The following is a 12,278-nucleotide window of genomic DNA, read 5'->3' as shown; positions in this document are numbered from 1 at the left end:
GAGGCCAAGACGGGAGGATCTCTTGAAGCCAGGAATTCAAGACGAGACTGGGCAACACAGCAAAACCCCTGTCTCTACAAAAATATTTAAAAATTAGCTGGGTGTGGTGGTGTGTGCCTGTAGACTCACCTACTCGGAATGCTGAGGCAGGAGGATCACTTGAGCCTAGGAGTTTGAAGCTGCAGTGAGCCAAGATCATGCCACTGCACTACAGCCTGGGTGACAGATTGAGACCCTGTCTCTTAAAAAAAAAAAAAAAAAAAAAAAGGCAAAAATAATATACCTGTACATTTGTATAGTACTTTATAAAAGATTTTTACATTTGTTATTTCTTTAAACATTTCTTTGTGCTTAAGAATTTTCTTTTTCTTTTTTCTTTTTGAGACAAGGCCTTGTTCTATAAATGGATAATTGGATATCTCTCTTTAACAACATAGTGTTGGAATAAATAAGAATTTTAGAGTTCTATGAATCCTGATTTGTTGCTCTAAGAAGTTAACTGGACTCTGAGGCATTTTTTCTAACTAATCAGTTTAGCATTTTAAAGTAGGGTATGTGAGAGGTCATATCAGAGTTGCTGGTTATTTTAAAAATAGTTCTAGGCTGGGCATGGTGGCTCAAGTGTGTAATCCTAGCACTTTGAGAGACTGAGGTGGGTGGATTGCTTGAGTTCAGGAGACCAGCCTGGGCAGCATAGTGAGATCCCATCTCACCATACCATGTCAAAAATAAACATGGGTTGTTAATTTAGTATTTAGCATGTGAAGAGAAAGGCCAGTCTAAAGTGTATGTGTGTGTGTTTTGTAAACCTCTCATAGGTAAGAGGGGTCCCTAATCTGAAACTATGAGATGAAGATTTCCATGAAGAAAATAAGAAAGTGGGGGCTGGGTGTGGGAGCTCACACCTGTAAACTTAGCACTTTGGGAGGCTGAGGTGTGTGGATTGCTTGAGACCAGGAGTTTGTGACTAGCCTGGGCAACATGGCGAAACCCCATCTCTACAAAATTAGCCAAGTGTGGTGGCATGTGCCTGTAGTTTCAGCTACTCTGGAAGCTGACGTGGGAGGATCACCTGAGCCTGGGAGGTCAAGGCTGCAGTAAGTCGTTATCAAGCCACTGCACTCCAGCCTGGGCGTCAGAGTGAGACCCTGCTGTCTCAAAAAAAAAAAAAAAAAAAAAAAAAAAAGGAAGGGAATGGGACCAGTTAAGAGGTCCAGTTAGATCCAGTCACCCATTCATTTGCTTAATAAAATTTCTTGAATGCATATAGTGCTTAAAAATGCCAGATATGTTTATGTTTTTAAATGTAATTATTGTAACAACTCTGTGAAATAGGAATATCATTTCTATTTTACAGCTGAGGATACAAAGCCTCAAAGAATTTAATCAACCTGCTTGATAGCACACATCTAATAAGTTGCAGATTCAACTTATTAACTAAGTTAATTAAATTTAATTATTATTTTAAAAGTTGTAATTCCCTGGTCTTTTGGCTTCAGGAAAACAATTTTTCCCACCCATTTGTACTTATATCTTTGCTATTCTCAAACATTGATTTAAATTGAGAAAATACCTTTATCTTATAGACGAAATATAAGGAAAAAGAATATAGACAAGCATGGAAAGTGAAGACACAAAGAAAACACAAGGTGAGAAATTGAATCATATATCTGCAATGAGTTTTGTATTGGTAGGATATACTGTAGATTATTTGACAGGATTCAGGAAATGAAAGAATCATTCAGCCATTTACATAAATATTGAGCACTACTCTGTGCCTGTCACATAATTTCTGGCTTCAGGAAACTGACATTCTAATGGGAAAAGACATATTGACAATTAGAATTTCACGTGATAGTTGATTTAATGTCAGTGTATACAAGAATAATGGGAACCTGAGAAGACCACCATCAAAGGATGCCTGAAGGTACGGATTTCAGAATTGTTCCCAGAAAGATGGAAACTGAATCCATGGGCATGGAGGAGGTTAACCAGAGAGAAAAGGATGGAGAATAGTGTTCATTAATACACACTGTCATATAAGGTTTTAGCTGAGGAAGAGAGCCCCTAAAAAAAGTCTGAGAAAAACATTTCAAAAAGGTGAAAAGAGAGTCAGGAATGTGGTATCTTTGAAATCAGAACCTTAAGAGAATGCTTCATGAGAAAGAGGTTGCTTAAGAGCCTAAAATGTCAACTGTCACAGCTGAGGACTGAATTTTCCACTGCATTTTGCATTTAGGATGTGATTTGTTATGTTAACGGTAAACTTAATAGATTTTAACCAGATTGCAGTCTGTTTATATTTGAGTGGAAAATTAAGATCTGAAGACACAGTATGAATTGCTTACTCTTTAAGAGCTTGACTAAAAATATATGATCAGCCAGGTGTAGTGGCTCACTCCTATCATTCCAGCACTTTGGGAGGTCAAAGTGGGGGATCACTTGAGCCCAGAGTTTGAGTCCAAACTGGGCAACACAGTGAGACCTCATCTCTACAAAAACAAGTAAAAATTAACTGGGTGTGGTGGTACACACTTGTAGTGCCAGCTACTTGGGAGGCTGAGGTGGGAGGATCACTTGAGCCTGGGAGGTCAAGGCTACAATGAGCCATGATCGCACCACTGCACTTAAGCCTTGGTGACAGAGCAAGACCCTTTCATTCATTCATAAATAAATAAATAGTAAGATATATGGCAGTAGCTAGAGGAAAGTTGTAATGTCAAGAAAGTGTTATAAAAGACAGGAGAATTTCTGAAGAGGGAATGGAGATTCTGGAGAGGGAGAAGTTGAAAACTGGAGAGAGAGGAGATAACTGTTGGTGATTCCCCTCTCAGACCATTTATAAAACCTCCAACCTCAGTCCCACATCTCACTCTCTTCCATTTTAAGTCTTCAGGTTGCTCCCAGAAGTAGACTGTGAGATAAAGATTTGAGTGCAAGTACCTTTTTTCAGAAAGTGATCCCAGGAAACACTAGCTGGAAAGTGGGGAAATGAGACAGGAGAAAGAAGACAGAGAATATGTTATCAAATAAGTTATTATTATGGATAACTGGAGCTTAAGCCCACTGGGAAACTCTGGGAGCCAGTTTAGAGTCATGTCCCTGAGAGTCATCCCAGCCAAGGGGTGAGAGTATTTATCTATCAGCTCCCATCAGTCAATTGTTTAGCAACAGGGTGAAGTGGTATCCAATTGTGGTTTTGATTTGCATTTGCCTAATGACCAGTGAATGTTGAGCATCTTTTCATATACTTATTGGCAATCTGTCTTCCTTGGACAGATGTCTATTTAAATCCATTCCACACTTTAGATTGTGATTTTAGTATTACGTTTTAAGAATTCTTTATCTGTTCTGAACACAAGCCCCCTATTTATTGGGATAACAGATTTTCAGATATTTTTTTCTAGACTGGGTTGTTGTTCTGTGTTCTCGATAGTGTCTTTCGAGGTATAAAGGTTTACAATTTTAAGTCCAGTTTATCAAATTTTCTTTGATTGCTTGTGTTTTTTGTATTCCCTTCAGTATTTGCTTGTTTATTTTATTCAGTAGTTACTGAAGGAACTAGGTTATTTTGCCTAGAGAAGATAAAAACCAAGGTGAAATATGATAGTTATGATGTCAGGAGATGCTTTGGCTGGGAAGGGAAGGATTATGATAGGAGATATCAAAGTATGAGAAAGGCGTACAGAAGGGAATGGAGGAGTACGTAAAGAAGTTTCTTGCAGACCAGGCATGGTGGCTCACGCTTGTAATCCCAGCACTTCGGGAGGCCGAGGCGGGAGGATGGCTTGAGCTCATGAGTTCGAAACCAGCCTGGGCAACATGGCAAAACCCCGTTTATTAAAAAAATACAAAAATTAGCCAGGCGTGGTTAATTTTGTATTCCTGGCTACTCAGGAGGCTGAGGTGGGAGGATCCGTTGAGCCCAGGAGGTTGAGGCTGCAGTGCCCTGTGATTGCACCACTTCACTCACTTGAGCAATAGAGTGCGACCCTGTCTCAAAAGAAAATAAAAGTCTTTTGTATCCTGCCTGCATTGTGCCTAGAACTGAAAATCATTACGCTCCATCAAAAATTTTCTTCGGCATGTTGTTGATGTGGCTTATTGGTATCCATAGAGTCAAACTTACCTTCTTATGGTGTCTGTTAGTGTACAAAATGATAAATAAATATTTGCTATTGCTAAAAACATCTTAGTGATTATCTTTGTACTATGATTTTCACTAACAAATTTTGTCATGAATTATTTCATTGAAACAAATTGACATTTGAATTTCTTTCAAGAGTGAGACTATGGCCGGGCGCGGTAGCTCATGCCTGTAATCCCAATGTTTTGGGAGGCCAAGGCAGGTGGATTGCCTGAGCTCAGGAGTTCGAAACCACCCTGGACAACATGGTGAAACCCTGTCTCTACTAAAATACAAAAAAATTAGCTGGGCGTTGTGGTGCGCACCTCTAATCCCAGCTACTTGGGAGGCTGAGGTGGGAGAATTGCTTGAACCAGGGAGGCAGAGGTTGCAGTGAGCCAAGATTGTGCCACTGCACTCCAGCTTGGGTGACAGAGTGAGACTCCATCTCAAAAAAAAAAAACAAAAAAAACCCAGGCCGGGTGCAGTGGCTCACGCCTGTAATCCCAGCATTTTGGGAGGCCGAAGCAGGTGGATCATGTGAGGTCAGGAGTTTGAGACCAGCCTGGCCAACATGGTGAAATCCCATCTCTCCTAAAAATACAGAAAATTAGCCGGGCATGGTGGTGGGCACCTGTAATCCCAGCTATTTGGGAAGCTGAGGCAGGAGAATCACTTGAACCTAGGAGGCAGTGGTTGCAGTGAGCCGAGATTGCTCCACTGCACTCCAGCCTGGGCAAGAAAGCGGGACTCCATCTCAAAAAAAAAAAAAAAAAAAAAAAACACAAAACAAAGAGTGAGACAAAGTACTATATTGATTGATGATACATCTTAATTTCTCTTAGTGTGCTCCTCTATATTATATCCACCCTTCATCCTATATCTTTCAGAACTCTAACTTTTTTTCATTTTGTTTTTTTTGAGACAGAGTCTTGCTCTTGTTGCCCAGGCTGGAATGCAATGGCCCAATCTCGGCTCACTGCAACCTCTGCCTCCTAGGTTCAAGTGATTCTCCTGCCTCAGCCTCCTGAGTAGCTGGGATTACAGGCACCCACCACCATGCCCAGCTAATTTTTGTATTTTTAGTAGAGACGGGGTTTCAGCATGTTGTCCAGGCTGGTCTCGAACTCCTGACCTCAGGTGATCTGCCCGCCTCGGCCTCCCAAAGCGCTGGGATTATAGGTGTGAGCCACTGCGCCCAGCCTACTACTCTAAATGTACTTCAAGCATTATTTCAAAATCTATATGCCATTTGACTTAAATCCTTAAAATCAAGAGAAGAAATTGTTTTTAAGACTATACTAGGCCGGGCGCGGTGGCTCAAGCCTGTAATCCCAGCACTTTGGGAGGCCGAGACGGGCGGATCACGAGGTCAGGAGATCAAGACCATCCTGGCTAACACAGTGAAATCCCGTCTCTACTAAAAAATACAAAAAACTAGCCGGGCGAGGTAGCGGGCGCCTGTAGTCCCAGCTACACGGGAGGCTGAGGCAGGAGAATGGCGTAAACCCGGGAGGCAGAGCTTGCAGTGAGCCAAGATCCAGCCACTGCACTCCAGCCTGGGTGACAGAGCGAGACTCTGTCTCAAAAAAAAAAAAAAAAAAAAGACTATACTAAAGAACTTTATAGGAAAATAGTTGTCTATTGTTTGCTGTTTAGTTATAAACAAAATGTTTACATTTTGATAAAGCTTGGTATAGGTATGTAGCTGTGCAGCCATCAGCAAAATCAAGATAGTGCATGTATCCTCCTGCTCCTTTGTAATCCCTACCTTCTGTGCTTTCCTAGAGCCTTTTTTCCCCAAGCACTCACTAATCTGCCTTCTGTTACTATAGACTATTTGCATTCTTTTCTGTACATAGAATCATACAGTATGAATTCTATTTTATGTGGCCTCTTTCACTCAGCATAATTATTTTGAGATTCATCCGTGTTGTTGCATGCATCTATAATTCTTTTTTTATTGCTAAGTATTCCATTGTATAGTTATACCATGATTTGCTTATCCATTCGTCTGCTGATGGGCATTTTGATTGCTTACACTTCTTAGCTATTACATATAATGGTGCTGTGAACATTTGTATGGACTTATATCTCCCCTTTTTAGGGTAAATACTTAGGAGTGGAATGGCTGAATCAAATGTAGGTATACGTTAACAGTTTATGAAACTGCTGATCTGTCTGTCAAAATCTTTGTACCATTTTACATATTCACCAGCAGTATATGAGAGTTCCAGTTCCTTCACATCCTTGCTAACATATGAAATGATCAGTCATAAATTTTAGTCGTTCAGTGAGTGTGTAATGGCATCTCCTTGTGGTTTTAATTTGCATTTCCCTAATGACTAATGATATTGAGAATATTTTCATGTTCTTATTTGCCATCTATTTATCTTTTTTGTTAAAGTGTGTTCACATCTTTTGCTGTTTTATCTGGTTGTTGGTTTTTCTGTTGCTGAGCTTTCATAGTTCTTTATATTTTCTAGATATATGTTGTTGTTTTTGAGACAGTGTCTCACTTTGTCACCCAGGTTAAAGTACAGTGGCACAATCATAGCTCATTGCAGACTCCAACTCCTGGCTCAAGCAGTACTTTTTTGTTGTTGTTGAGACAGAGTCTCACTCTTGTTGCCCAGCCTGGAGTGCAGTGGCCCGATCTCAGCTCACTGCAACCTCTGCCTCCCAGGTTTAAGTAGTTCTTCTGCCTCAGCCTCCCAAGCACGGGGGATTATAGGCGCCCACCACCCCACTCAGCTAATTTTTATATTTTTAGTAGAGATGGGGTTTTACCATGTTGGCCAGGCTGATCTCAAACTCGTGACTCAGGTGATCTGCCCACCTCGGCCTCCCAAAATACTGGGATTACAGGCATGAGCCACTGCTCCTGACCTCAAGCAGTCTTCTACCTCAGCTTCCTGAGTAGATGGGACTACAGGCACATACCACCACGCCAGGCTAATTTAAATTTTTTTTTTTTTTTTTTTTTTTTTTTTGCATAGATAGATCTCACATTGTTGTCCAGGCTGGTTTCAAACTTTTAGCCTCAAGAGATACTACTGCCTCATCCTCCCAAAGTGCTGGGATTACAGATGTGACCCATTGTGCCTGGTCCCATGTTCTTTTTGTTTGTTTTTTAATTGACATACAGAATGTACACTAGATGGCTACGTGTTCTTTATCAGATATGTTCTTTGCAAAGATTTTCCAGTTTCTGGCTTGTCTTTGCTGCGCTTTAGAAGACACTATTAAAACAATGAAGTTTTTAATTTTATGAAGCCTAGTTCATTATTATTTTGTGGGTTTTGCTATTATTGTAATATCTAGGAAATCTTTGCTTAACCCAAGGTTACAAAGATTTTCTCCCATGTTTTCTTTTAAAAGTTTCATAGTTGGCCAGGCACAGTCTCGGCAGACTGAGACAGGAGAATCTCTTGAACCCAGGAGGTGGAGGTTACAGTGAGATGCGCCACTACATTCCAGCTTGGGCGACAGAGCAAGACTCCCTCTCAAAAACAAATTTAAAAAAAATTCATAGTTTTGGATTTTACATTTAGATTGCATTCCATTTTGAGTTGATTTTTTATGTGTTTCGAAGTATGAATTCAAGAGTTTTTGTTGCTGTTGTTTTGAGTATGGATATTCAGTTGTTCCAACACTATTTGTTAGCAATGACTTTGTAAAAACTCATGGGTTTGTGTAGATATTGTCCTGTTTCATTGATCTTTTTGTCTATGCTGATGGCAGTGCCACACTCGTTTTATTACTGTAGGGTTTTTGTTTGTTTGTTTTTAGATAGCATATCGCTCTGTTTGCCCAGAGTGGAGGGAGTGCAGCAGTGCGATCTTGGCTCACTGCAACCTCCACCTCCCAGGTTCAAGCGATTCTCCTGCCTCAGCCTCCCGAATAGCTGGGATTATAGGCACGTGCCACCATAACTAGCTAATTTTTGTATTTTTTAGTAGAAATGGGATTTCACTGTGTTGGCCAGGCTGGTCTCAAATTCCTGACCTCAAGTGATCTGCCTGCCTCAGCCTCCCAAAGTGCTGGAATTACAGACGTGAGCCACTGTGCCTGGCCTACTGTAGGTTTTTAAAGTCTTGAAATATGGTAGAGTTAGCCCTTTGGCTTTATACTTCTCTTTCAGTGTTGTCTGGCTATGGTAAGGGTTTTGCATTTCCATATGAATTTTGACATCAGCTTGTCAATTTACACACACACACACACACAGCCTGCTGGGATTACATTGATTGTATAGACCAATTTGGGAAGAATTTACATCTTAACAATATTTAGTCTTTTGACTCATGAACATGGCATATAATGGCGTTTATTTTGGTCGTCTTTAATTTCTCTCAGCAGTAGTTTTTAGTTTTTGGTGTATGTCTCACCTCTGTTGTCAATTTATTCCTAAGTATTTCAATGCTATATTGTAAATGGGGTGGTTTTTAAAATTTCAATTTCCATTTGTTTATTGCTAGTATATAGAAATACAGTCATGTGCTGCATAATGATGTTTCAGTCAACAACAGACCTCATATAGGACAGTGGTCTTATAAGATTATAATGGAACTGAAAAATTCCTGTCATGTAGTGACATTGTAATATAGTAAGCGCAACACGTTACTCACATGTTTGCAGTGATGCTGGTGTAAACAAACCTACCATACTGCCAGTTGTATAAAACTATAGCAAATCCAGTTATGTGTAGTACATAATACCTGATAATGACTCTGTTACTGGTTTATGTATTTACTACACTATTTATTGTTGTTTTAGAATACACTGCTTCTACTTATAAACAAAAATTTTGTAAAACAGCCTCAGGCAGGTCCTTCAGGAGGTATCCCAGAAGAAGGGATTGTTATAAGAGATGGCAGTTCCGTGTGTGTTATTGCCCTGAAGACTTTCCAGTGGGACAAGATGTGGAGGTGAAGGACAGTCATATTGATGATCTTGACTCTGTGTAGGCCTATGCTAATGTGTGTGTTGTGTCTTAGTTTTAATAAAGTTTTTTTAAAAGATAAAGATAGGCCAGGCATGATGACTCACACCTATAAATAATTCCAGTGGTTTGGGAGGCCAAGATGGGAGGATTGCTTGAGGCCAGGAGTTTGAGACCAGCCTGGGCAACATAGTGAGACCCCCATCTCTGTAAAAAAAAAAAATTAGCTGGGTGTGGTGAAGTTACAATAAGCTAAGTTTATTTTATTATTGAAGATATTTTAAAAATAAATTGAGTAGTCTAAATTTACGGTGTTTATGAAGTCTACAGTAGTGTACAATAATGTCCTAGGCCTTCACTTTCACTCGCCACTTGCTGATGCACCCAGAGCAGCTTCTGGATATACCTTTTAAAAAAATCTGTATTATAGCTTTTCTATGTTTAGATATACAAAAATTTGCCATTGTATTACAATTGACTATATTATTCAATACAGTAACATGCTGCGTAGGTTTATAGTCTAGGAGCAATAGCTATACCATACAACCTAGATGTGTAATAAGCTCTACCATCTAGGTTTGTGTAAGTAAAGTCTATGATGTTAATACAATGATGAAATCACCTAATGATGCTTTTCTCAGAATGTATCCCCATCATTAAGCAACATTTGACTGTATAATCTGTTTTTATGTATTAAAGAGTTATCTGGAAAACTTAGTTCACTTATTCTAGTAGCTTTCTGTAGATTCCATCAAATTATGTGGAAGATCATGTTGTATGCAAATTCAAGTACTTCTTTGCCAATTTGAGTGCCTTTTATTTCTTTTTTCTTACCTGACGGCACTGGCTAGACTCTTTGGGACAATGTTACATAGGAGTGGTGATACGAGCAAACATCTTTGTCTTATACCTTGTTTTAGAGAGAATATATTCAGTCTTTCCTGTTAAGTATGATGTTTGCTGTAGGGTTTTCAACTGTAGATGCACTTTGCCAGGTTGAGGAAGTTCCTTTCTATTCCAAATTTGCGGAATATTTTTCTTTAATCAGGAATGCATGTGGGATTTTATCAGATGCTGTTTTTACATCCATTGAGATGACCAAAGGTTTTCCTGTTTTGTTACATTGATTTTTTTCAAATCATAAATCAATCTTGTATTTCTGGGATAAACCCACTTAATCGTGATGTCTTTTTATTTTAATATATTGTTGGATTCAATTTGCTAAAATTGTTTAGACTTTTTGCATGTATGTTCATGAGGGAAACTGGTCTGTAGTTTTCTTGCTAATGGCTTCTGTTTTGGTATAAAGGCAATACTAGCCTCATAGAATAAGTTGGGAAGTATTCCTTCTCTTAAACTTTTGAAAAAATTTGAGTAGAATTTATATTATTCCTTCCTTAAATGTTTGGTAGAATTTGCAAATGAAATCATCTGAACCCAGAGTTTTCTTTGTGGAAAAGTTTTTAACTCTTAATTCAACTTCTTTCATAGACATAAGACTATTCAAGTTGTCTTTTTCTTCTCGGGTGAGTTTTGGTGATGTAATTTCACCTAAGTTGTTGAATCCATAGGTGTGAAATTGTACATAGTAATCCCTTAATATCTTCTGAATATCTGTGGAATGTGGTAATGCCATCTCTCTCATTTCTAATATTGGTAATTTGTGTCTTTACTCCTTTTTTCCTAATTCATCTGGCTAGAAGTTTATCAGTTTTGTTGCGCTTCTCAAAGAACTTCCTCTGTATTTGTTTTCTGTTTCACTGGTTTCAGCTTACATCTTTATAATTTCCTTTCTTGTACTTATATTGGGTTTAATTTGTTCTTTTTCTAATTTCCTAAGGTGGTAGCTGACGTCGTTGATCTGAGACCTTTCATCCTAAATACTGCTTTCATAGCATCCCACAAATTCTCATATGTTGTATTTTCATTTTTATCCACTTTTTTCTAAATGACAGATATTTAAACCAGTGTAGCTTTACTTAAAAAGAATAATATTATGAATTTCTATTCCTATATTTATAAAAAGGGAAACTCAAAGAACTATAAGAAGTTCATTTTAAGTTCTTTTATTTAAAGAACATCTTTAGGCCGGGCGCGGTGGCTCACGCCTGTAATCCCAACACTCTGGGAGGCCGAGATGGGCGGATCACGAGGTCAGGAGATCGAGACCATCCTGGCTAACACGGTGGAACCCCGTCTCTACTAAAAATACAAAAAATTAGCCGGGCGCGGTGGTCGGCGCCTGTAGTCCCAGCTACACAGGAGGCTGAGGCAGGAGAATGGTGTGAACCCGGGAGGTGGAGCTTGCAGTGAATGGAGATCGCGCCACTGCACTCCAGCCTGGACGACAGAGTGAGACTCCGTCTCAAAAAAAAAAAAGAACATCTTTAAAAAAATACATGGTTGTTGGATTATAAAAGTAATACATGCCTGTTACTTTAAAAGTTGACCATTCCAAAGATATGTATTTAGTAAGTGAAATTTTAATGGTTAGTTTTTGAAATAAACTTTTTGGTTTAAAATAATGACATTGTTGTTCTTTAGAAATGAAGACTGACCTGAACTTATTATTGGAGTGTCTAAAGTATCAAATGGACAATGCTTTTTCACAAAAGGAAGCTTTGGTCACTATTCATTCAATTTGTCAACAAAACAGTAAGATATAATAGTGAATTTTTATCTGTGATTCTAGTTCTTTAGTACTATGATATATCAAATAAGCATAGTTCTTTATCTTCCATTCATTTATTCTACATATCATGTTACTGTCTTCATGTGATTTATTTTATCCCTGAAAGGATATTGAAAATAAATATCATTTCTATTTTGTTTTTTTCTGCATATCCTACAGGTAATGCAAGTGTTTATTTTCGGGAAATTGGTGGTTTGATGTTTGTAAAAAATCTTGCAAAGTCAAGTGAACATAGCATGGTAAAAGAAGCAGCCTTATATACATTAGGAGCTATTGCAGAAAAAAATGGTAAAATATAAAACTTTATTTCATTATACTTTAAGCATTGTGTTATATTTTAACAGTATACTCAAAACTAATTTTTTAGTTAATTTCTTTTCTTTTTTTTACACGTTTGAATAATTTTTATCCAGCCTCCCTCCCCTCTCTCTTGCTTCCTCTTTCCTTCCTTCCTTCCCTTTCTTTTCTTTCTTTCCTTTCTTTTCTTCCCTTCCCTTTCCTTTCCTTTCCTTTCTTTT

At 38.5% G+C, this 12,278-nt stretch overlaps 1 protein-coding gene across 13 annotated transcripts in view; it reads left to right on the top strand.

Annotated features, from left to right (window-relative positions):
* LOC105491557 (telomere repeat binding bouquet formation protein 1) overlaps positions 1–12,278 on the top strand; it is a 51,271-nt gene that overhangs the window by 3,152 nt on the left and 35,841 nt on the right. For 10 of the 13 annotated variants that reach the window (XM_071084692.1, XM_071084699.1, XM_071084698.1 and 7 more), the window contains 3 exons: positions 1,587–1,649; positions 11,613–11,723; positions 11,920–12,048. In XM_071084692.1, coding sequence (XP_070940793.1) covers positions 1,619–1,649; positions 11,613–11,723; positions 11,920–12,048 — 271 coding nt within the window. In that variant the 5' untranslated portion in view covers positions 1,587–1,618. The remainder of the gene's footprint in view (positions 1–1,586; positions 1,650–11,612; positions 11,724–11,919; positions 12,049–12,278) is intronic. The other 3 variants (XM_071084695.1, XM_071084696.1, XM_071084701.1) reach the window with 2 other exon arrangements.

This window comes from Macaca nemestrina, chromosome 18, assembly GCF_043159975.1.
Source record: "Macaca nemestrina isolate mMacNem1 chromosome 18, mMacNem.hap1, whole genome shotgun sequence".
Taxonomy (NCBI): Eukaryota; Metazoa; Chordata; class Mammalia; order Primates; family Cercopithecidae; genus Macaca; species Macaca nemestrina.
This window is presented reverse-complemented; position numbering and strand designations above follow the sequence as displayed.